Here is a 24,326-nt window from a genome sequence, read left to right on the forward strand (position 1 = left end):
AGAACTTGATGGCCGCCGGAGCGGTCACCTTCCACATTGGTTCCACTTCCACCCACTTGGAGAACTTGTCGATGGCCACGAGCAAGTACTCATAGCCGCCAACTGCTCTCGGCAACTTGCCGACAATGTCCAGCCCCTAGACCGCGAATGGCCAGGAGGATGGAATGACTTGCAGGCCTTGCGCCGGCTGATTACTCTTCTTTGCATGGAATTGGCACGCCTCGCATGTCTTGACTAGTTGTTCGGCATCGGCTAGTGCTGTAGGCCAGTAGAAGCTGTGCCGGAAAGCCTTACCGGCCAGAGCCCGGGTGGCCACATGGTGCGAGCATGTGCCTCGGTGTATATGTTCCAGAAGTGCGCGCCCTTCGTCTTAGGGTACGCAGAGGAGTTTTACTCCGTTTGCACGCCTCCGGTAAAGATTCCCGTCTACCAGAGCATACATCTTGGCTTGCCGGGCTATGCGCTCCGCGGCAACGTCGTCTTCAGGGAGGACTTCCCCCTTGAGGTAGCGGGCGATGTCCACCGCCCAAGGCGCGGTTTTCCTACTCATGCATGCTACCACATCAGCAGCATGGACCTCCGCTGTTGCGGGGTTTCCTTCGGTTGCCGAGGGGGGGGGGGCTTCCTCGGAAGCCGGCTTGGGAGTAACTGAAGGCGTAGTACGCCTGTGCCAGAACACTCCCGCTGGGACTTTCCGGCGCTCTGCTGCCCACTTGGACAGTTCATGAGCCGCGAAGTTATCCTTGCGCTTGATGTGCTCGAATCGTAAACCTTTGAACTTGCGTTCTAGCTTGCGGACTTCATCCACGTACGCTGCCATCTGTGGGCAGCCGTAGTCTTTGTTAACCTGGTTGATCACGAGTTGGGAACCTTCGCGGACAACCAGGCGCTTAATATCGAGGGCGATTGCTGCCCGCAACCCGGCGAGCAACCCCTCGTACTCAGCTGTGTTGTTGGTGGAGTTGGGGAAGTCGAGTTGGATGGCGAATTTCAGCTGGTCCCCTGTGGGTGACTCGATCATGACTCCGGCGCCAGCCCCCTGCAGGCTGAACGCGCCGTCGAAGTACATGACCCAGTGGCCTTCGTCCAGCCTGTCGTGCAGGCTAGTCTCCGGCTCCTCTTCTTCTATGCCTGTCGAGGTCCACTCTGCAACGAAATCAGCCAGAGCGGCACTCTTGATACTCTTGGTGTTCGTGAAGTGCAGATCAAACTCCGAAAACTCCATCCTCCCCTCGGCCACTCTCCCGCTGGCTTCACGGTTGGTGAGGGCCCGCTCGAGGAAGAACCCTGACAACACCGTGATGCGGTGCGCCTGGAAGTAATGGCGCAGCTTGCGGGATGCAAGCATAATCCCCAGCAAGAGCTTCTGCACTTGCGGGTACCGTACGCGGGCGTCATGCAACACTGTGCTGACGAAGTACACAGGGTGCTGCACAAGCAGCTTGCGTGGTATCGGCGCCGCCAGCTCGATGGCGGTTCCTGGGTTCGAGGCGGTTGCCGGGGCTGGCTCAACCCCCTACCCCGCAACCACAGCCACCGGGAGATCTTCTTCCCTCTCAGCAACAAGCACCGAGCTGACCACTTGGTCAGTCGCCGCTAGGTAGAGTAGCAGCGGCTCATCTAGCTTGGGGGCGACGAGGATCGTCGGTGATTTCAGGTACTGCTTCAGGTCCTGGAACGCCGCCTCAGCCTCGGGAGTCCAATCGATTGGACCCTTCTTCTTCATTAGCTTGAAGAAACGCAAGGCGCGTTCGCCCAGCCTTGAAATGAAACGCCCCAACGCGGCAACGCAGCCGTTGAGGCGCTGGACGTCCTTCACCTTGCGGAGAGCCTTCATCTTCTCGATAGCTTCTATCTTCTTTGGGTTGGCCTGAATCCCCCTGTGTGAAACCAAGAAGCCCAGAAGCTGCCCCGAGTCTAAACCAAAAGTGCATTTCTCAGGGTTCAACTTGAGCCTGATCCTGCGGAGGTTATCGAACGTAACCCGCAAGTCATCAATAAGCGAGTCCCCGCGCTTTGACTTGATGACGATATCGTCCATGTAGGCCTCAACGTTTCGGCCTAGCTGGGGTCCCAAACACTCGCGTGAGGCACGGTGGAATGTTGAGCCCACATTCTTCAACCCGAAAGGCATGCACGTGTAATAGTAGCAGCCAACCAGGGTGATGAACACCGTTTTCTCCTCGTCCTCGACTGCCATCTTAATTTGATGGTAGCCGGAAAAAGTATCCAAAAAACACAACAAATCGCAACCGCCAGTGGAATCTACTATTTGATCAATGCGGGGTACATGGAAGGGGTCTTTGGGACATGCACGGTTTAGATCAGTAAAATCTACACACATGCGCAGCTTGTTTTCCCCCTTGGGTACTACAACTGGGTTTGCTAACCAAGTGGGGTACAGTACTTCCTTGATAGCCCCCGCAGCTTTTAACTTGTCCACTTCTTGCTTGATGAAGTATTTGCACTCCTGTGCTTGCCGGCGGACCTTCTGCTTGACGGGGCGGGCGTCTGGACGCACCACAAGTCGATGCTCGATCACCTCTCTAGGGACTCCGGGAAGATCCGATGGTTTCCAAGCGAACACGTCGGCGTTCTCCCGAAGAAAAGTGATGAGGGCGCTTTCCTATTTGGCATCGAGGTTCGCACCGACGGTGACGGTGCGCTCCTTGTTGCCGACTTGGAGGGGCAGCTTCTTCACCTTGGCGGCCCCCTCCTTGAGCTTCTGGCCCTTGCCGAGGCGTGAGCTCGAGCTTGTGCTTCCCCCGATAAATTGCTGTGGGGTAACACGAGCCATCTTCGCTGTGGGGCGATCGCCCGGCAGCGAGCCTTCGCTTCCGGCAATGCCTTCGTCCCCGGAATCGGCTGCGGCGGCGGCCTTGACGACCTTGCCGACACACCAAGCCGCGTCCTTGAGATCGCACTTGATGGACAGGACTCCATACGTGGACGACATCTTCATCACGCCATATAGGCGCAATGGGTTGCCGCCATGAACTTGATTAGCGCCGGCCGACCAAGGATCCCGTTGTACGGCAACGGGGTATGAGCCACATCAAACATGAGGTGCTCAGTCCTAAACGCTTCCCGGGACCCGAAGGTAACCGGCAGCGTGATGCGTCCCAGGGGGCGCACGATCCCGGGGTTCACTCCCCGGAACGGGTCGGTGGGCTTCATCGCTGAAGCTTCTCCACCAACTTGGCGGACAGGAGGTTTAACCCTACTCCGTCGTCCACCAGCACCTTGGTCACCGTCATGTTGTTGATGATCGTGAGACCACGAAGGGAAAAAAACCTGACCCCAGCTGCCGGGCTGGGTGATCGTCAGAGTTGAAGGTGATCGGCACGTGCGACCACTTCAACGACTGCTGCATCTCCATGTCCGGCAACAGCGCACACACCTCCCGGGTGAGGCGCTTTACCGCGCTATAGGATGTGAGAGCATAAGCTCCCCCATGGATGCACGCGACGCCGCGGGGCTCCTGGAAGCCGGGCTCGTCGCCCTCGTTGTAATCGGACTCGCGCTGCTCCTCAACACGAGCCTTGTCTCGTCCCCGGGGAGGCCGCTCCTTGCCGGCGCGGGCTTGGCCTAGACCCCCCTGGCTTCCTCTCTGCTGGCATCTCTGCCGGCAGGCTTCGCTCCAGCTCTGGGGTCATTCGGGCATTCGCGGGAGAGATGCCCGATATCCGCGTAGTTGAAGCAGGCGCCGGCTGCTCGGCGTTGCTCGTGCCTCTGCCGATACCCTGCAGGATGCGGCAATCCTGTGCGTCATGGGTGGCGTTGGCATGGATGGGACAGCGGGGCGCGTCGCTTGGCTTGCCGCCAGACCCGCCAGCGGATGAGGCCTTTTTCGCAGGCCCCGAGGTAGCCCCCGATTCCACGGCAAGCACTTGTTTCCCGCCGCTCTTTCGGGAACCCTTCTTATGCGAGCCCTCAGCAGGACTCGCGGCAGCCTTAGCTGCAAGTTCGGGCGCCAAGCGCCTTTCCTCGGCCATGGCACACTTGTGCGCCAAGGCGTAGAGCTCATGCGTCGTCCGGATCCGGTGCGTGTTCAGCTTCTCACGCATCTTGGGGTCACGGACGTTGATGGCAAAGGTGTTGATGATGGCGGCAGCCTCCGCCTCAGGAATTGAGTAGGAGAGACTGGAGAAGCGGTTGATGAAGCTCCGCAATGTCTCCCCTTGCTTCTGCACCACGGTGTGCAGCTCCGCCATGGTTCCCGGGCACTTGTAGCCGCCCTGGAACGCACTGACAAAATGCTCACGCAAGTCATCCCACGAGGAGATGGATCCTGCCGGCAAGTTGAGCAACCAAGTTCTCGCTGATCCTTTCAGGACCATGGGGAACCAGTTGGCCCTAACCTTCTCGTCGGAACCCCCGGCGTTCATGCCCAATGAGTAGGTTAGGAGGAAATCCTTAGGGTTCATGGTCCCATTGCACATCCCGAGCGTTGGCGGGGCTCGGAACTTGCGGGGCCACTCCACCTGCCGCAGTTCACGGGTGAACATGGGGCAACCGTCGTCAGCCCACGGAGCACTTCGCCTTGGCCTCCGGGGTTGGCGCGGTCACATGCAAGTTGGCGACGCTGCTCAAGGCGCTCGTGCAGATCCTCCTGCTGACGTGCGTTGAGCATCCCCCGCACGTCCACAAGCAGGACTGTTGATGACGAGTCGACGGAGTCGTTGCCGGGCTCCACGCCCGTGCGACGGCTTCCGCCGGGCACCCCACGCTCCGGCTGGGGGTTAGGGCCTGCACCAAACCCCGCGACTGGGTCAGTGTCAGCCCTAGACTGGCCGTGTGATACTCCTGACCGGCAGTTGGCTGCAGCGAGGAGGGCGGCGAGCTCCGCCGTCCACGCCTCGTGCGCCGGTGTTCCCTGCGGCGGCTCGTAGACATGATGGCCTGAGCCGCCACGAGGGCTTCTGACCTAGTTCGGACAGGAGGCACCACGTGCTCCTGCCCGGCGTTGTCGTCTGGGACGGCTCCGGTGCCTCGCGGACGATCCCGCGAGCTGGAGGGAGTTGTTTGGGAAGCAACAGAAGGATGCTGAGATGGACGCAGTTCGTCGTTGGCCCGCGGCTGCTCGACGTGCGGCTCGTGAGCACGAGCGACGACCCGGCTATGACTGCCCCAGTGCTAGGCTGCGGGGCTAGCCTCGGCCGGTCTCCAACGGAGCGCGGCGGAGGCGGAGGAAGTATCACTTGCTGCTGCTATTGCTGCACCCGGGCAGGCTCAGGGTTCTCCTGATCCTGCGACGTGCGCTGCATGTCCTGTGACCGCGTGTTCGCCGCTGGGGCACCACGCGGCTCGATCTGAGAGTCACCAGCCCGCTTAGGAGGCATAGCAACGAGTACTGTCGTCTCAGAAGGCGAAGTTGATGTAGCTGAAGACGATGGTGCCGACGGTCACCGGCGAGCTCCCCGCACGCGCCCCCTACCTGGCACACCAGATGTCGTAGCCCAGGGCTTAGACACCGGGGATGCTAGGCACCCCCTTTTAGGTTCGGCAGTGGGCGATGGGAATCGCTCCGGCGATCGCCGACGAGGCCAATGACGAGCGTTGCAATGTACAAGCCAATTTACCCAGGTTCGGGCCACCCGAAAGTGTAAAACCCTACGTCCTGCTACTGAGTATGTATTAGCCAATGAACAAGGGTTTACAGGTTGCCGGGGGAGTCCCCGGACGCTCTCTTCCTTTCTGCTAAATGGCTACTTACTACTTCTAAACTAAATCTCTAGGGATCGTAACCCAGCTAGAGCCGAACCCTTTGACCAGTGGCCTCGGTCCTCCTTTTATAGTCAAGGGGATACCACAGGTCCCTCGGTCTGCATGGGGGACGAGCTTTTGGACACGCACCGAACAAAGACCCTAAGCAGTTTGCCTTTGCTGCGTTGGCATGCATGCACGGTACAAAACACTAGCTAGGGCGATACGTGCCCTAAATTCACTGCAAGCTACTCACTGTAGGTTGACTAGATAGGAAACCACTTCCCTGTCGGAGCATTTAATGCTCGACTTGTGCCACACTTCAAGCTCCGACCAGCCCTGCACAGAAGGAGCCTGCCGAGCGGCCACGTGGCGTCGATACTGTGCCTGCACTGGGCACCGGCCCTGACGTAAGCGCCTGTGCCAGGAGACACCCTCCCCGGCAAGTGAGCTTCCCGAGGAACTGTCTTGATGGGGATCTTCACGCTGTCATCCGGGGTAACCCCCGCAGCCCGGCTAGTCCTGCTCCAGGGCAACCCCCTTTTCAGGCTCCTGTCGAGCTGGCGGCTTCCCAGGCAGCTCGCACTTTGCTGCCCAGGGTGCCGTTCTTGCGGGGAGCAAGCGAGACGACCCACGTGTTGAGCAACGGTGGTACCCCGGGTGCCACTGGTGCTACATCATGTGCGCTTAGCTTAGGTATAAGTGTGATTCCATAAAATTTCACGTTGAATAACCGGTACTCTCTCCGATCCATAAAAAAATATCATTCATTTTATAGTAAGTTAGTACAAATTTTATACTAAATGGGCGACAATTTTTATGGATGGAAGCGAGTATCAAATTGGGAGGAAGGAATATTAACCCCCACACACGTGCCACTTTATCAGTCTCCCACGAAAAAAAAATGAACATTAAAACCCTGACTGGAAACTTAGCCACATGCATATGCTTCTTCCTTGTCCCGATTGCCAGTGCTGTTTTTTTTCTTTTTCTTTTTTTTTTTAGAATCTGCCAGTGCTGGTTAACACCAGATGCTGGAAAAAGAAAGTCCTATCTTGTGCTAGCACCGAACCGTCATGGATCCCGGCAAAGCGATTTGTGTCCATAATTGTAGGATCAGAGATGTCCTCATCATGGGCTCATACCTCCTGCACACAGCCCCGGCCCGACAAAGAGACCTTCAGTTCAAGTAGCGTACTAGAGTACTTGCACCGTTCGTCTGACTCTTTTCTAAACGTGGCGTGGCCCGGCCACGTCCACTCGACTCTCTCGGGCACGCAATTTGGCTTCACCTTCGCGTGAGAAAGAGAGGGAGAGAGCCTTTGACGGCCCCGTGCTGACCTGCCGCTTGTTATAATCCATCCTTCCTTCCTCTCCCTTCCTTGACCTTCGGCTGCGAGAAGAAGACATGGCGAAGGAGGAGGCGCCGCACGTGGAGCGGCTGCCGGCGGACCTCCTGGCGCACGTGCTCTCCCTCCTCCCCTCCTTCCACGACCTCGCCATGTACGCGCCTGTGCCTAATTGATTTCTTCGATCCATCCTTCCCATGCATATATGGCCGCCGCCGACCGGTAGGCGGTCCGTAGTTAGCTGCATATCCTGGGCTTGATTTCCGTTTGCCTGCACCTCGATCGGTCCTGCAGGGCCGGGGGAGTCAGCCAGCGGTGGCACCAGGCGGTGGGCCGGTCGCTGTCCTCGCGCCGCCGCCTCAGCTTCGCGGGGCAGCGCACCGGCGACGACTTCACCGCCCGCCTCGTCCGCGCCGCCGTCAACCTCCGCGACCTCGACATGTGAGCCCGCCCACCCCATCCATTCATCCACCAATTGATCAATCAATCAAACAGTACTGCACTGATTTCCTAACCCTGTCCGCCCCTTCTTGCCTTGGAGTTCACGAAGCTGCTGGGGTTGCCAGATCACGGACCAAGGCTTGCTCAAGCTCTCCTCCGCCACCTGCGTCCCCAACCTCACCTCCATCTCGCTCTGGGGACTCGCCAGGATCACCGACAAGGGCGTTGTTCATCTGGTAATATATATGTATGTATATATTGCTAAATTCGATCTAAATTTGCTGATGATACATTGCCCGAATTATTGTCAAATCGATGGCGTGTTCTCATCCTAGCTGCTGGCTATTGCTGTCATATGCATATAGTGTACAAGGAGGATTTGGATACTGGATTGCAAAGTCGCATCGCGGGATGTCACCGGCCGTGTGCCATTAAGACGTTGCTTTCAGAATAATTGATTGTACTGTTTCGTGAAAGAGAAGAATACTAGTAATTCGTTGTGCATGTCAAGGGATTAGACTATGTTAGGAGTTGTATGCTTATTGCAATGATTCATCGGTCTAAGAATCACACTAGTTTTCAGTATTTTTAATCCATGTAGGAAACTGCACCTGAAAAAGTATCAGGAAATACAAAAGACACCTGATGAAATTATCACACTTGTTCATTGGTCTAAGAATCACACTTGTTCAATTATCTGCCAATAACACCTGATTCCCTGCAGATTTCAAGAGCCCGTTCTTTACAGCACCTGAACATTGGTGGCACATTCATCACAGATGAATCACTCTATGCAGTTGCAAACAGTTGTGCAAACCTGAAGGTATTTTTTTTTCTCTTATCTGAACTTCAGTGCTTCCTTTGCAACAGCCCTCATGTAGGAAACTGCACCTGAAACGTATCAGGAAATAAAAGGGGGGCCTAATTAAGCACATTATTTGGTAGTTTGAATTTCTGGATTGAGATATTATGGAAGTATTAGGAAATAAAAGGGCCTAATAAAGAAATGAAACAGTTGTACATATTATGGAAGTAGGTTAGTTGGACCCATCATGGAATACTAATTGTCTGTATTTAAGCTCAACTCTCAGGATGGAGAAGGTTCATCATTGCAGTCTTGGGTGTTTTTCCGGCCTAGCGACCCGATTCAAACTTATTTTGTTGTTTGAGGTTAAGGTTGTGAGAACAGTACGGTTACTTTCTGGATTTCAGTTAATTTTCAGTAGTTCAGCATGGGAAGTTGATTGGAGTTGCTGTAGGAGCTAGCTACATGTCGATTTCTGAGTGAGAATTTCATGGGGAAGGTCATGGGTTAAGAACTGTGCTTTTTAAAGAAAGAAGAAGAGAATGAACATCTTAATAATTCTTAGAGATGACCGCCGTAGTGTCCATACAATATGTTTTCTAGAAAATCGAGTAAAACCTTCTTCAAGGTAATGTAATTAGCACAAAATTTCAAATTATGTAATTGTAGTACAAAAGTTTAAAGGGGTCACACATGTGATTCATCAGCTTATCTATTGGGTACAATTGTTGTGTCCTAATGTGGACTTTTGCGATATAGTTTGTACATTATATGTGGAGTTTCGTGAAATTAATTCCGATTCAACTATACCAAGAGTACAACAATCTGCATCCTTATATATTTCTTGTGTACTTGGTGTATTTATTGGACATTTAGACTCCAGGTACGAGAGAAATATGCCAGAAAAGGCCAAGTTTTCCTAACGCAATGTCGTCATGAACGTAGAAATTTTTACACGGTTGCCACCGCACTGGCTACATGTTTAGGTTTAGATCAATTCAAGCACTAAGAAGAAAGAAAATGAATATGCATATACATGATTGGCTGGTTGCAAATTTGAAAGGGGGCTTCTGTGCTGCCTTAATTTTGGTTGTTGTGGTGTGTACGTGCAGAGCATCATCGTGTGGAGCTGCCGGCACGTGACGGAGGCCGGGCTGGTGGCGGTGGTTCGCCGGTGCCCGGAGCTGGAGTGCATAAACGTGGGCGGAATGCGGGTGTCGCCAGAGAGCTTCGCCGGCCTGGTCTCCATCAGCCCCTCCCTTCGGATCAGGTCCATCCCGCAGATCCTCAACGCCGACGTGCTGCAGGTCTCCTGACTGATGGAACAACCCATGCTACTCTTCTGTTCTTGATTGCCTGATTGGGCACAATCCTCTCTGGAGACATATACGGGATTGTGTGTTGTGCATATGTTCTTGATTCTTATTGTGTTGTGCATATGTTGGCTTGTATACATGTTACAAAGAATAACAGGCGTAAAGATAGACATATATACTCTGCAAAATGAACCGGACTGTCCAAGAAGCTGGATGTTGTACAGTTACATAATTGCATAAAGTGCTATCAATTTTTTTTTCAATTAGTTGTGAGATTATATTGCCAACATAATTCCCCGACTGTGACTGGGAAAGGGACCTCAAATTTTTGTTTTTGGTATTTTGTTTCTCTTTTATTCATTCGGTGTCCCTTATTCATTATACTGGAGTGGATTCTAAAAAGTTTCATTTAGCAGACCGGCCCTCTGTTTGTTCTGTGAAGATAAATCTTCGGGATTGAAACGTGCCGCCAACCATTCGCCAACTTGCGAGACAAGGACACGAACCCGACTTTGGGGCTTGTTTTGCTTTCACACCACATATCATGCGTGTATATTCAAGTGCGTTGACTATAAGGACCGAGCAAACCGGTTAAGATCACCTGACCAATTCACCCTAACTGTACTAGGGTGAATTTCCCTTACCTATTCCCTCACCTTTTCGTCCTTTTTTTTCCCAGAGAGGACCATTGATTTATTAATAATAATCATCAAAAGGAGTATAAAAAAATCCTAAAAGTAATAAAATTACAAATAGGTTTTTAGACCACCTAGCGACGGCAACAAGCACTAGAACGAGCGAAAGACAAGCCACCGTTCTCGCCCCTCCATCACCAGAGCCAGACAGAGCTTGTCAAAAGAGAGCTTCTGGTAGCGGATAGTGGGGCAGTCGTCGTGCTAAGACTACAAAGAACCAGCGCACTAGAGCGGCGATCATCGCCAAAGATGAGAACCATAGATCGGAAGAGGCAAACCCAAACCACACGAACAAACACGAAAGCCACCCGAAGCCCAAAGGATTCGTCGGAAACCCCAAAAACCGGTCGGATCCCAATGGTTTCGCCGAACACACAATTCCACGGGCCCTTCGCTGGCGCTAGGCGCACCAACGAAGCAAGGACAGGGCAGGGAGGACCTTATTTTGACTGCAAAATGTCGCCACCACCTCGCCATCTCGAAGAAGACACAGAAACCCCAAAACAAGAAACAAGATGTCCTTCCGCCAGCTAGTGGCGGAATCGATCCGCCGCGCCTCCAAGGCCAGGAACATTGAAGGCGGGACGACCGGCAGCGTCGCCGGCAGAGGGTTTCGAGGCCTTGGCTGCCGAGGTCACCTGGAGATCGCCTAACTACTTCTGTTTCCCTCGTACCGTTTCGGTATTTCTTGCCTACACATTACGCGTTCACCTTTTCATCTTTCTGCTCGACCGTGAACCTCGTTTCCCCTGAAAAAAAAGGTGGAGAGAGAAGAAGGAGACGGCATAGTTGTGCGGGTGGAGCCTACACATCAGTGACCCTTTGGAGCTAGCGGGTGGTAGGATGTGCCATCGACTCGTTCATGTGGAAGAAAGCGGTGAGTTTGCAAAAAACTTGGTTCTTTTTTCTGTTTTTGGTTTAGGGTTCTTCTAGTATGTATTTCTAGAGTTGTTTAATCAAGATTTTGTTGTTCGTTCTCTCAAACATGTATTTCGTCGGATTTTTAAGCAAAATACTCCCTCCGTTCAACAAAAGATGTCTCAAGTTTGTCAAAATTTGGATGTATTTAGACATGACTTAGTGTATAGATGCATTCAAATTTAGTCAAAGTTGAGACATCCTTTGTTGGACGGATAGAGTACTTAATTCTTAGTCAACACATTTCATTGGATTAAGTCTGAATGCCATCCCCACTCACTCTTGTTCCAGGTGTTGCCGTGCTGCCATTGGATAAAGAGTCAACGGACAAATATGTCGACTTATCTTTAACTTAAAAAATAGACGATTTCTCTTTAGCAAAACCATAGAAAAATGCGGGCTGTGACAGCGTGACATACTCCGTCGTAGAAAACCGAGGAAGTACCGTAGGTCTACAGCAGACTACATTCCCGGTGCCCAAACTTATTCGATGCAGGAGTCCCAGATAAAATCCAACAATGCCCAAATTACAAGCACCTCCGGTCCGTGGCACGTGTGTGTGTGTGTGTTTTGTTGACCGTGTGATGTCAGCTGCTAACTGAATTAAACTCTTCAGAACATGAACAGCCCAACAACCGAAGCTACGGAGTACAGACGTACTCCTTGAGTGTTGAGAGGAAACTTCAAACCCACTGCACTTGATTTCAGATTTCACACTTCACAGTGGAGCAGTAGTACTAATCATTTGGACCTGGATCCCCTGACGTAGAGATCTCTGAATCTCTCTCGTAATCATTTTAGGAAGTATTTGTCGTTCGGCCAAGTCAAACTTCCAGACCACACCCATTGCCGGTCGGTCATCTACTTGTAGAACAAAATGGCAGCAAATATCTGCACTACACAGTACTGGTACACACATATCGCTGTCGACGGACTATTCAAAGAAGCGGCCACATCTCTGTCAAGCGGCGGAAATCTTCAGCCAAAAGGAGTAAAAATTCGGAGTTCATCTATTCGCTATCGACGGACTATTCAAAGAAGCGGCCCACATCTCTGTCAACTTGTAGATTTATTGCGCCAGATATTGCAAGGATTCAGAGTCCCCAAATTTCGACATGTTTGTTGTGCAAGCAAGAGAAGAATTCCGCAGGAGGATCATCGGCCGGTTCGGTCCATCAATGCCGGCCGCCATTGCCCGATTGGCACAGAAGTTTTTACTGTTCACATTTTAGCAATAAATTAGGAGTACGTATTGGAAATGAGAATTTCGAAGAAGATACAAAATTCCAAAATTAGCCGAAACGACGAATAATGAGATACACAGTGGAGCATAAAATTCCAAAATTAATGGTCCCGATATTCAATGTCTTGTTGGCATCTATTCCGGACAGGGGCGGCGCCGACGGGAAACGCTTTCTTCACTTGACGCGGCGGCAGAGGGTGATGCCATCGCCGACGGGGAGCTGGCAGATCTCGACCCGCAGATCAGCGGCCAGGGCCTTATTAAGCTCTAACACGAAGTCGCGGTAGTAGCGGATGTACTTGCGCATGGGGGCGTCGGCGGGGAGCACGACGGAGCCGTTCCAGAGCGTGTTGTCGTAGCCGAGGAGGCCGCCCACCTTGACGAGCCTCATGAGCCGCTCGTGGTAGTTGAGGTAGTTGTCCTTGTCGGCGTCGACGAAGACGAAGTCGAAGCTGCCGTGGTTGCGCTCGTCCTCGAGGAGCGCGTCCAGGACGGGCAGCGCCGGGCCTTCCCGGAAGTCGATCTTGTGCGCTACCCCGGCTTTCTCGATGCAGGGCAGGCCGAGCTCGTAGTTCTCCCTGTTGATGTCCATGGCCAGGATCTGCATTTCAATTTCAGTTTGGACTGAATTGAGGTTAATTTGGGGGGATTGATTTGATTTGATTGGATTGGATTGGATTGGGGGACTGACGGTGCCGTCGGCGGGGAGGGCGAGGGCGGTGGCGAGGAGGGAGTAGCCGGTGTAGACGCCGATCTCCATGGTCTTCTTGGCGCCGATGAGCTTGAGCAGCATGTTGAGGAACTGCCCCTCGTCCGCCGACGTCGTCATCAGGTTCCTGCACGGCGAGGCACGGCGCACAGAGATCAGATCCAGCTGAGGCGAGATGAAACATAGAGAGATCCGATGACGGGAAATGGAGACAGAGAGACGGGCAATACCATGGGTGGTTGGCGGTGACCTCGCGGAGCTCCTTCATGCACTCGTGCTCACGCGGGTACACGCTCGTCTCCAGGATGTACTGCCGACCAAATCAAGCAATCAGCAACCTGGAGTTCGAGATCCAGCGAGCAACAGACGGATAGATTTTTCTCTCGGTACCTGGTAGAGCGCGTCGCTCTGGAGCAGGCTCTTGTGCCCGACCTCGGAGTGGCGCGTCTTCTGCTCGCCAACGCCGCCGGCGCTATTGGTCGTCTGCTCCTTGGTCGCTGCCGCTGCGTCGGTCGCCGTGGTGGCCATTGCCGGTGGGGTTTAGTCGCAGGGATGAAGGAGACGGGATTTGCGTTAATAGTCGATTGATTTTTATTGATTGACTTTGCTGGGAAGAGAGTGGACGCTCGGCGGGGTTATATAGCGCCCGCGCCCGCGGCCGTGCGCGCGGGGTCGGCGGAAAGGCGGGTGCACACTGCACAGAGGAAGGGAAGAGGGAGGGAGGTGTGGGGCCGGGGTGTCGGTGACCCGATGGAGGTAGCGGCTTATTGGGTTGGCGGGTAAGCAGAAGCTAACGAGTAGTGGAAGAGCGGTGGGTGATGAGTGGTGCACGGCGCGTGGCAGCGGTAACCGGTGCGTGGACCGACGACGAAATGGGACGAGGGGTTGGTTGGAAAGGGACGGTTCATCGAGCTAAGGGTCCTCTACTTTTTTTTTTTTTAGAATTTCGAGGGTTCTCTACTCTACTACCCCTCTAACTTTTTTTTAAACGATTCTTTTCAGCCGGATGAGAGCAAGGTAATATGGAGCATTAATAGTCAGCTGCAGGCTATAAGCCTTTTAGGGAGCCTTCAATGAGAGATACTTAGCATCTCTTTCTTACTCTTTGACACAGGTGAAGCAAAAACATAAAATAATGGTAAGCTGCAGAAGTAACAATATTGGTTCTAGGACCAAGAAAGAGAAAAACTAGTTTAATGAAGATAAGAGTATGTCATGTGGGTTCAAACTGAAAAGGTTGCTTTGTTAAATAATTGACTGAAGAGAGAGAAAACAAGTAAGAGGAGAAGAGGAAGGCTAAGCACCGGTTCATACGTTTTGCTGTTGAAGATGTCCTTATAGCCATCTAATAGGTAGCATGTATAATAGTCAGTTATAAGATGTTTTATCTTATTAAATTTAGGCCCACATTACATTCTCACAAATTGCTTAGGAGCTCGTGCTGCAGCTGGCTGTTAGCTTAGGTCATCTTCAACGAAGGGTACCACACAGGTACCAAGAAGGTAGTAGCCAATGGGAAAGAAAGATGAATACCATAACTAAGTAGTGGTTTTTTGAAAAAGTAACAGGTACTACACGAATACCAAGACAGAAAAAAATGACATGTGGGTCCATCAAGATAAAAAAATGAGTAAAAACAAACATATTAAAAAAAAGAAAAAATTTAGTATCAACCACCATTGAAGATGTCCTTGCAACCCATTTCTACTTCTCACTCGTCCAACTAAACACAAATATGATATTCACAAATATGATATTTAAATTCCTAGCCGCCGTCCGATCGGTCGGAGCGCCCGCTCGATCGGAGCGTCCCGTGCTGCCGCGCGCCGCGTGTACGAGACGGGCAGTCTTTTCGTTTTGGTTTAGTTGGGTAGACCGGGTGCTAGCACGCACAAAAGCTACATGCATGGACAGTCTGCCATCTAGCCTAGCAGTATACGAGCGGATCATGAGGAATCCTGCTCTAACCGGGTTTTAGACTTTTAGTTCGCTCAGATTTGTGACGGACCTTCTGTACACACTTGTTGTCAATATGTGAACCTTAGGTGTTTCACATACATCTACAACATATCAGGTGTCTGCACTAGGTGTCACGTATATACGGAGCGCCCTAGGCGTTTAGCCAGGCGTCAAGATAGAAAAATCGGTCGCCTCCAGCTGCGTTTGTGTCGTCCGATCATCCCACGCAAATCCTCTTTACTGATGGATGCCTCTCTCTCGTAACACCGATGTCGGCCCCTCACACCACCGCCGCCTCCCTCTCGTAGCACTGCCACCGACCCCTCGAAGCACCTCCGCCTCCTACTTGCAACAGCAGCATCGGCGGCTTTGCCTCGCAGCACTCCTGCATCCTCCTTGCAGCACCGGTGACCTGACACCGTCCTCTGGCCTTGCCGCACTGCCACCTGACAATGGCATCACCGCCGCTCTGGCCTCGTAGCACCGACGGTCACCACTCGCATCATCTCCGCCTATTGCTCACAGCACCGTTGCGTTCTCCTTGTAGCACTGCAGCCTGGCCTGGCAGCACCGACATCCACTGCTTGCAGCGTCAAGCACCCCATTTGCAGCACCGCCGCACACTGGTCACAACATCCTCGCACACAGTTCGCAGCATCACCGGCGACAGATGAGCCATGTTGCGACAATGTTGCATATTTAAAGATTTAAGAGTAAAATGCACCGGTGGTCTATTAACTTGGCACGCTTGTGTAAATTAGTCATCGTACTTGCAAACGGCTAAATTCAGGTGTTACAAGTTGGCAGGATTGAGCACTCGAGGTCAAAAATACGAATTTGTAGTTTCAAGTGCTGACGTGTCTTGCCAACATGGACTAAATGGGTTTGGCTGGCCATAATTTTTTGCAAAACCCCCCTCACTTGTTTGCTAGCCTTTGGGAAGATTGTCGTTGACGCCGCCGGCGACTAGAGCTCCAGCATGACGACTGCAAAATTAAGGCCGACCAACCAAATTAACTTTCCAAGATGGATGCAATGCAAATGATGAGCTGAGGCTGAGCTTACAGTCGGGATCTGTGGGGATCCCGTGGGCCTTCTGCCGAACTGCGTCGGAGACATGGGGCGCGGCGGTGGGGAAAACGCGGGCAAAGGGAACAAATGCGACGGCGGCGTCCCGACTAAAGTTGACCTTGCTGCTCGACAACGACGAAGACGACGGCGAGCAGCTACCGGCTTTGATGGTCTCCGCTTACGTCGCCATTGCCGCTGCTCTTGAAGCTCACCACCCTCTGCAGTGAATCCGGTCAATCCACAGAGAAATAAGCTACTACTAACTGGGATTAATTCCATTGACACCTACCATGGAGTTCCTCCGCCACCATCGGCCTCCACCTCTTGTGGAGTCCGCCGCACTCAATGCCACCTCTGGTCTCCATGCAGGGAGTCTGCCAACCCGAACTTTGGATACTATCGTCTTTGCCGGCACAAGCCACCGCTGCAGCTCCTGGTCAAGACAACACCACATAGGCATTTCCTCGAACACGTCCTGTGCAACCTGCATAACTCCTCAACCATGACCTCTGCGCGTGGCTCTACTCAACACCAGCAACACAACAAGTCACCGACACCACACGCTGCAACAAAGCCACGTCTGGTCTCGCACCTGCAAGCTCGACCCCCGCGCACGCTTGCTGCTCTAGCCGCGTTTTCCTGCGCCTAGCGCACGCGGGCAACCATTTATACGCCCTCGAGGAACCAGCCGAGCTCGCATGCAATGGCATATTCTCCTTGCCAAACCACCACATGGCCGAGACATGCCCGCCGTGTACACGCCACGCCATGTGTACCTCCACCTTGAGTTCTCGACCTCCACCGGCACGTCCCGAGGTGGCGGCGCGGGCTAGGCGCAGGAAGCTGACCTCGAATCCGATGGAGACCTTGGCGACTTCGACGCCGTCAGACACCGCGAACGCGCGCCGGAATCCCTCCATGTCCATGAAGGCGGCTGAGCTACTCCTGGCGTGCCATATGCATCATCAAGCAACATATGTTTTTTTTTTCGGCATGAGATCAGGATAAGAAGGAGGGGCTATTTGCAAACTTTTATTGCCGGCCAGACCCATTTAGTCCACGTCAGCGAGCCACGTCAGCGCCCGAAACTACGGGTTCGTATTTTGGACGTCGGGTGCTCAATTATGTCAAGTTGTAACACTCGAATTTAACCGTTTGCAAGTGTGATGACTAATTTGCACAAGCGCACCAAGTTAATAGACTGCCACTGCATTTTACTCTTTAAGAAAACAAATATTGCAAACAGTGTGATAAGGGGTGGCCCGATCTTCTCAGAGAGCAACGAGAATAACTTGTATGATTCTACAAATCTTCCGGCTGTTCACCCGTCGCCGCACAACGAACTTGCAACCCAATGGAAATTCGCAACACCACACACTTGCGCAGTAGTCCGCCGACCACAAGCGGTTTCGCAATCTTACAATTCCCAGCGGAACGACAGATTATGCTCGAACTTTCGGTAGATAAAACACCCTATCGAAACGAATATGGTGTAGGTAAAATTCCTGATCGAAACAAAGAGGAATTATATATTTTCAGATGAATGCTTGGAGTAATTCAACAAAAGATTCTGAATAAGTTAAAACGTGGTCTCTCCTAAACCTAGGCGTACCCTTTGTTTATATAAACGAGGAGTAGCCAAAACTCAATACAAACTCCGACTCAAACTCAAACTAGAATTCGACTCAGACTCAAACATGGACTCGCAGATCCGGACGCTCCTTAGACTTGTCGGACTCGTCGTAGGCTGTCTTAATGCGCCTCATATTCGTACATGACTTGTGGTGCATCCTGAACATATCATCCTTCTCGTTGGCTACCCTTGCACACAAAACGGTCAAGGCGAAGTCTTCCGGTACGTGCTTGGTCAGCACCAGCAGCAGCACAGCTGTGTCACAGTTGATGCTTTCACTGAAGCTATAGCGAAACATCCGCGAACCTCTTCAGCGTTGACTGCCGTGCTCGACGGGTTGGGGTGCAGTGCTCAGGAGCATGTCCATACGAGCAGTACAACCTAGCAGTGTACCTAGCGACGTGTCCGGTTGCTTAAAAAAGACAGTCCATTTCAAACCCTGGCCTCGTAAACAAAGTCTGCATGGAACCTTGACCTTAACCTTTTAATCCCTGAATTTCATTTTTACTGATCCTAATTGATTAAGGCCCTTAATCTCAGAAAAATCCGTGTATGTGGACTGGTTGGTTCTGGGATTGATGAGTAAGCTTACAAATACTTGTTATTTGCGTCTATGTTGCTCATAGCCTTATCGAGTTTGTCAATTTTAAAGAGCTCGACATGTTCTCGACTTACATGTGAAGATAATTTCTACGATTTTTCTATTTCTTAGACGACTGAAATAACTATTTCTTGAGTCGGTGATAACAACCTTTTGATTCAATCATTAAGATTCGTGTAACATTAATGTAGATTTGATGGGTAAGAAAACCTTCATTGGATGGCTATGATTGCTGACTGAGAAATAACTATTTTTTAGACGACTGAGAAATAGGCACTCCCTAATTTCTAACCATTTGGTCAGTGTACAATGTGATGGAGATCTCTTATCATCACCAAATCACCATGTTGTGCAGATCGAAGATCTCTGATGACCCCACACACTAGTCATGCCATAGCTCAGCAACGTGATCAACCATGACCGCTTAATTATAAGACAATCTTGACAGCACATCAACGAAACCAATCCACCAGACACGTTTTCTGGGAATAAATGCCTTAATAAATCAGAATTGGTAAGTTCAGGGTTCAAATCCAAGAATTAGAAGTTTACGGTCCAATTCAGACTTTGCCTATGAGATCTAGGTTTAAAGTAGAAACCCTGACTGTGATCATCCTTTTCCTAGTGTGCCAAACAGATTTAAGGTCATAATTGGTCAAGACTAACAAGAGATTAAGGTCCCGATTTCAAGGATTAAAAAGTTAGGGTTCATCTCATGCTTCGTCTAAGAGTACATCAAGAAATGCAAGACTACTCACATAGTCAGATGCGCATGCTTAAACCTAAAGTTGGCGGACCTACAATGTGAGATCACTTGATTACTTGAACGGTTAGATCAAGAATCTTCGTACAGGAACCATCGTAGACTTAGGGATAACAATTTCTTGGTTAATATGACACGATGATGAGTGCCGCAATCCTCAGATTTAATGGAACAGATTGTTTCAGATTAGGCTCGATGATGCTTCATAAAGATCTATACCTCGACTGCCTTCAACCCGCTATCGTCCAGTCCCAGTCCAAGCTACAGCTAGCGGGAGAGGTCATGCTGCTATAGCCTATAGCAACAGAAGCCACGTGAACACGGCCCCTACAAAGACTCTTGACCCTTTTTTTTTTCTAGAACACCCAAGTAGGTGTATGATATAAGGACTCTTGACTTTGACTGATGCAAATGGAGACGAAGAAGCGGACCGACAAGAGTCACGGCAATACATGTGCTACAAATTATTGTAGCGCACTATAGCAACATAATTGATGGCGCTTGTGGGATCCGCCTATAGCATATATACACTGGTTTCTCTTACCCAGAACCAGATCATTGTTGCAATGGCAGCCATGAGAGGAGCCTGCATCTTCACCACATCCATCTTTTTCCTTTCCATGCTGATCTCCGTTAACGCTCTAGCCAAGGATCATGGCAGCAGCTACCTTGCGCGAGGCTCCACGGTGGACACCTGGGACGGCGAAACCACGGCCATCCTGGTGTCGCCCAACGGGGCCTTCGCCTGCGGCTTCTACAGGGTGGCCACCAACGCCCTCACCTTCTCCGTGTGGTTCCACGCCTCGTCGCGGCGGAAGACCGTCGTGTGGACGGCCAACCGCGACGAGCCGGTGAATGGCAGAGGGTCCAGTCTCGCCTTCCGGAAAGATGGGGGCTTGGCCCTCCTCGACTACAATGGTACTGCTGTCTGGAGCACCAACACAACCGCAACTAGTGCCAGCCACGCCAAGCTCCTCGACAACGGCAACCTGGTGGTCATGGATCCGGGTGGTCGGAGCCTCTGGGGAAGCTTCGACTCGCCGACCGACACGCTCCTGCCATCGCAGCCAATGACACGGAACACCAAGCTGGTGTCTGCATCTGCCAGGGGTTTGCTCTATTCAGGGCTCTATACTTTATACTTTGACAGTGACAATCAGCTCAAACTTATCTATAATGGCCCTGAGATTAGCAGCATATATTGGCCCAACCCTTTCAACAAACCATGGGTAAATAAGAGGAGTACTTATAACAGTAGTCGATATGGGATTCTTGAAGAGACAGGACGGTTTGTCGCGAGTGACAAATTTGAATTTGAAGCTTCTGATCTTGGTGATAAGGTCATGAGGAGGTTGACTCTGGATTATGATGGCAATCTTAGGCTGTATAGCCTAAACCCGACAAGCGGCAATTGGTCGGTTTCTTGGATGGCATTTCATCGAGTCTGTGATATACATGGTGTTTGTGGCAAGAACAGCATGTGCAAGTACATACCGAAGCTACAGTGCTCCTGCCTCAAAGGATTCGAGGTGATAGATGCAAGCAACTGGAGCGAGGGGTGCAGGCGCAAGGCAAACATAACAGCCAGCTGGGACAAACACAGAAGAGACAACGCAAACATAACAGCCAGCTGGGACAAACACAGGAGAGCCAACGCAAACAGCACAACTACCCAGGATTTCTCATTCAGAAAGCTTGCTGAAACTGACTTCTACGGGTATGACTTGGCCTATGATGAGTGGATCCCATTTTCTAAGTGCAGAAATATGTGCTTGGGCTATGTTGATTGCCAGGCTTTTGGTTACAGGAAGGGAGAAGGCAAATGTTTTCCGAAGGTCTATCTGTTTAACGGCAAGAACTTCCCGGATCCTCCGAATGACATTTATTTGAAAGTTCCCAAGGGGCTGTTGCCTTCGCCAGAACTGGCTTCTACAATAGCCTATGAATGCAAAGTTCATGAAAAAGAGGCCAACGTTTCTTTGCAAATGCTCAAGGGTGGCACTTCCAAGTTCAAATTTGGCTATTTTCTTTCTTCTGCATTAACTCTACTTTTCATTGAAGTAACGTTAATCATTGCCGGGTGTTGCGTCGTTTACAAATCTGAGAGAAGGGTGGAGATTGCAGATGAAGGTTACATGATAATTTCCAATCAGTTCCGAATATTTAGCTACAGGGAGTTACAGAAGGCAACCAGATGCTTCCAAGAAGAGCTAGGGAGTGGTGGATCAGGAGCAGTTTACAAGGGAGTCCTTGATGATGAAAGGAAGGTCGCAGTTAAGAAGCTAAATGATGTGATCCAAGGAGAGCAGGAGTTCAGGTCTGAGTTAAGTGTCATAGGAAGAATTTATCATATGAATCTGGTCAGAATTTGGGGGTTCTGTGCTGAGAAGACGCACAGGCTCTTGGTTTCTGAGTTCATTGAGAATGGTTCTTTAGACAGAGCTCTATTTGATTACCAGAGCCTATTCCCTGTGCTCCAATGGAGTCAAAGGTACAAGATAGCAGTTGGCGTAGCGAAAGGACTGGCCTATCTCCACACCGAGTGTCTTGAATGGATTGTGCATTGTGATGTCAAACCAGAGAACATATTATTAGATGAAGACTTTGAGCCTAAAATTGCAGATTTTGGACTGGTGAAGCTCCTAACACGTGGATCAAACACAGAAATGTTGTCGAGAGTGTGTGGGACTAGAGGGTACATTGCACCAGAATGGGCTCTAAATCTTCCAATCACTGGTAAGGTCGATGTTTACAGCTATGGAGTAGTGCTTCTTGAGTTAGTGAAGGGAGTTCGGGTTTCAAGATGGCTGGTTGAGGGTGAGGAGGGGGTGGAAATGGCTGTTAGATGCTCTACTCAAATTCTTAAAGAGAAACTAGCAGGCGAAGATCAATCATGGCTTCTGGAGTTTGTCGACTACAGACTGGATGGAGAATTTAACCATTCTGAAGCAATCCTGATGCTTAAAATAGCAGTATCATGTGTGGAAGAAGAGAGGAGCAGAAGGCCAAGCATGGGCCATGTGGTTGAAACTCTGCTTTCACTGGTGGAATAATGACTAGTACTGCAATTACAACGCTAAAGCTAGTACATGTGAAAGAATAATATTCTGTAACGTTGCACAGATAAGTTACTGCGAGCCTTATCCTATCATTATGTAATAAGTCTATAGATTTGCATGAACATCTAGTTTCTTAACATGGAGTACAAATTAGTAAGTATTTCATTTAGTATACCTGTTTGGATGCTTTGGTCTAAATAAGACAATACATCTACTTCAAGTTTACATTACTTGGAGAAGAAATTCTTGATCCTAGCGAGCTAGATTGATAGCAAACATAAATATATCGAATATAACACGAATATGTCAACATTAGTAGTTGGATCAATCTGTAATCATTTTATTTACTTGATTTATTGAGAAGGCAACAAAACTAAAGAACCGAATGTAAAAAAATACTCACCACTATAAACTATAGTATGATCCAAAAGAATGGACAATGACAGCAGCTGTTAAACAAACAATCACCAGTTCTAGGAAGGCATTCGCCGGCCACTCATCATCATTGCTGCCAATGAGCTCCGCAACACTGCGGCCCGCTCATCAATCTTCAACCCTTCCACTGCAGCGCCATCTCCCCGGCTTCGCATTGCCCCCAAATCACTCTCTGTTTCATCGTCCTCCTCCGGTGCCAACGCAGAGTAATCCTCCCTGGCCAGCAGCACGTTGTGAAGCATCGCGCACGTCCCGATGCACGCCACGGCAGCACGCGGACTCTCCTCCTCGTGGAGCCGCACGATGGCTCCCCACCCCATCAGGCTCCGGGCAGCGCGCCTCACCGGCCGGCACATTGCCCTGTGCGCGGCGTTGAACCCCGCCTCCGGGGAGCCTGGCACCGCAGGACCCTGGAACGGCACCATGAGCCAGGGCAGCAGCGGGTACCCGCCTCCATCGCCAACGAGATACTGCGTGGGGTCGAGCACCCTGCCTTGCTCCAGCTCCTGGTACAGAGACGACAGCCGGAGGACCTCGAGGTCAGGACGGTCGCCGCGGAAGCCTGCGGCGAGGGAGAGGATGCGGGAGGAGGCGCCGGCCACGAGCTGCGCGGATAGGGGCCCGCCGGGGCCGTTGAAGCGCGCGCAGGCGAGCGCGCCGCGGCAGGAGGGGAGCGGCGAGGAGGAGGAGGAGGAGGTGGGGTCGGAGGAGGGGAAGGCGAGCCAGAAGCGGAAGTTGGCGAGGAGGACGCGGCGGAGGCGGCGGGAGGCGGCGCGCGGGGCGGAGGCCGGCACGCGGAAGAGGCGCGCGAGGGCCGGGTAAGGGAGGCCCGAGGCGAGGCGCGCGAGGGCGAGGGCGAGGAGCGTCGCGGGCGGGAGGAAGGGGTGGGAGAGGAGCGGGTCGAGGAGGCCCGAGAGGTAGTGGAAGGTGGGCGCGGAGACGCGGAACGCGAGCGGGTAGTGGTCGGGGCTCGTCGGCGGCAGCGGCAGCGGCGGCAAGGGAGGAGGCGGAGGCGGGACGACGGCAGGGACAGGGCCGTCGCTGTCGGTGTCGACGCGCGAGCGCTTGCGGGAGTGGGAGGTGGGGGCTGGGGCGGGGTCGAGGAGGAGCCCGGCGGCGGCGGCGGCGGCGAAGTGGTGGTGGGTGAGGAGGAGGAGGAGGGGTTGGGGCGGCGTCATCGGCGGGAGCGCATGGTGGTGGTGGTGGCGGTGGTTGCGCTGTCGGTGTTGGGAAGGATTTTGTATGGAGGGGGTGTGATTGCAATGACGCGACGCCGTCCGGACGTTTCCGTGCACGGTCCTTGTATTCGCCCGCCCCCACTCGCCCATTTGCATACGACCATGCTAGTGCTTTCTCTAGCGCAGGTCCACGGAGAAAACGTACTCTGTGCAATGGAAATTCCAAGGCCCCTTCATTTATTTTTACAGCATATTCTAGTTTTATTCTAAGTTAACAAAAAAAGTTAATCAGGCTTATAAAAAATCTACCAACATCCACTACGCTAAATCCGTAATTATATTAGTACAACTTCGTATTATATCAAATGGTAGTATACTTTTCTACAAACTTGGTCAATTTTTTTGAAAAATAGCTTTGGACAAAGTTGCAACGCCTTATATTCAG

At 51.7% G+C, this 24,326-nt stretch overlaps 4 protein-coding genes and 1 long non-coding RNA gene across 7 annotated transcripts; 2 read left to right on the top strand and 3 right to left on the bottom strand.

Annotated features, from left to right (window-relative positions):
* Positions 1-6,914: 6,914 nt before the first annotated feature.
* Positions 6,915-9,883, top strand: LOC100846669 (F-box protein At5g67140). Of its 3 annotated transcripts, XM_014897535.2 has the most exons (6): positions 6,915-7,209; positions 7,350-7,496; positions 7,597-7,732; positions 8,221-8,319; positions 8,588-8,672; positions 9,414-9,551. In XM_014897535.2, the coding sequence occupies exons 1-5, from the start codon at positions 7,115-7,117 to the stop codon at positions 8,663-8,665; spliced, it is 555 nt and encodes a 184-aa protein (XP_014753021.1). In that variant the 5' UTR covers positions 6,915-7,114; the 3' UTR covers positions 8,666-8,672; positions 9,414-9,551. The 3 variants fall into 3 exon arrangements, with proteins under 3 accessions (XP_014753021.1, XP_003561050.1, XP_010227999.1); XM_003561002.4 differs by lacking the exon at positions 8,588-8,672 and having other exon boundaries at positions 6,931-7,209; positions 9,414-9,883; XM_010229697.3 differs by lacking the exon at positions 8,588-8,672 and having other exon boundaries at positions 6,931-7,209; positions 7,606-7,732; positions 9,414-9,883.
* Positions 9,884-11,906: 2,023 nt separating this feature from the next.
* Positions 11,907-13,808, bottom strand: LOC100821481 (caffeoyl-CoA O-methyltransferase 1). The gene is made up of 4 exons (XM_003564219.4): positions 13,573-13,808; positions 13,413-13,492; positions 13,165-13,309; positions 11,907-13,074 (listed from the first exon to the last, which is right to left on the bottom strand). The coding sequence occupies exons 1-4, from the start codon at positions 13,708-13,710 to the stop codon at positions 12,649-12,651; spliced, it is 789 nt and encodes a 262-aa protein (XP_003564267.1). The 5' UTR covers positions 13,711-13,808; the 3' UTR covers positions 11,907-12,648.
* A 2,065-nt stretch (positions 13,809-15,873) lies between these two features.
* On the bottom strand, positions 15,874-17,411 carry LOC112269943. Its single transcript, XR_002962212.1, has 3 exons — positions 16,502-17,411; positions 16,207-16,430; positions 15,874-16,127 (listed from the first exon to the last, which is right to left on the bottom strand). It is a non-coding gene; the product is annotated as an uncharacterized LOC112269943 (long non-coding RNA).
* Positions 17,412-19,679: 2,268 nt separating this feature from the next.
* LOC100821793 (putative receptor protein kinase ZmPK1) lies at positions 19,680-22,437 on the top strand. Its single transcript, XM_003564220.4, has one exon. It carries the CDS (start codon positions 19,704-19,706, stop codon positions 22,260-22,262), a length of 2,559 nt encoding a protein of 852 aa, XP_003564268.2. The 5' UTR covers positions 19,680-19,703; the 3' UTR covers positions 22,263-22,437.
* Positions 22,438-22,554: 117 nt separating this feature from the next.
* Positions 22,555-24,065, bottom strand: LOC100820863 (protein ALP1-like). Its single transcript, XM_003561003.4, has one exon. It carries the CDS (start codon positions 24,035-24,037, stop codon positions 22,742-22,744), a length of 1,296 nt encoding a protein of 431 aa, XP_003561051.4. The 5' UTR covers positions 24,038-24,065; the 3' UTR covers positions 22,555-22,741.
* Between the last annotated feature and the right edge of the window lie 261 nt (positions 24,066-24,326).

Source organism: Brachypodium distachyon, chromosome 1 (genome assembly GCF_000005505.3).
Source record: "Brachypodium distachyon strain Bd21 chromosome 1, Brachypodium_distachyon_v3.0, whole genome shotgun sequence".
Classification (NCBI taxonomy): domain Eukaryota; kingdom Viridiplantae; phylum Streptophyta; class Magnoliopsida; order Poales; family Poaceae; genus Brachypodium; species Brachypodium distachyon.

What these genes read in the sequence shown, in the direction of transcription:
- LOC100846669 (XM_003561002.4), top strand. Translation starts at nt 7,115, where the DNA reads ATGGCGAAGGAGGAGGCGCCGCACGTGGAGCGGCTGCCGGCGGACCTC. An exon ending in TCCTTCCACGACCTCGCCAT is followed by an intron (nt 7,210 to 7,349) that starts GTACGCGCCTGT and finishes TCGGTCCTGCAG; the next exon opens with GGCCGGGGGAGTCAGCCAGC. An exon ending in ACAGTTGTGCAAACCTGAAG is followed by an intron (nt 8,320 to 9,413) that starts GTATTTTTTTTT and finishes GTGTACGTGCAG; the next exon opens with AGCATCATCGTGTGGAGCTG.
- LOC100821481 (XM_003564219.4), bottom strand. Translation starts at nt 13,710, where the DNA reads ATGGCCACCACGGCGACCGACGCAGCGGCAGCGACCAAGGAGCAGACG. An exon ending in GTCACCGCCAACCACCCATG is followed by an intron (nt 13,310 to 13,412) that starts GTATTGCCCGTC and finishes CTCGCCGTGCAG; the next exon opens with GAACCTGATGACGACGTCGG. An exon ending in CCCTCCCCGCCGACGGCACC is followed by an intron (nt 13,075 to 13,164) that starts GTCAGTCCCCCA and finishes ATTGAAATGCAG; the next exon opens with ATCCTGGCCATGGACATCAA.
- LOC100821793 (XM_003564220.4), top strand. Translation starts at nt 19,704, where the DNA reads ATGGCGCTTGTGGGATCCGCCTATAGCATATATACACTGGTTTCTCTT.
- LOC100820863 (XM_003561003.4), bottom strand. Translation starts at nt 24,037, where the DNA reads ATGCAAATGGGCGAGTGGGGGCGGGCGAATACAAGGACCGTGCACGGA.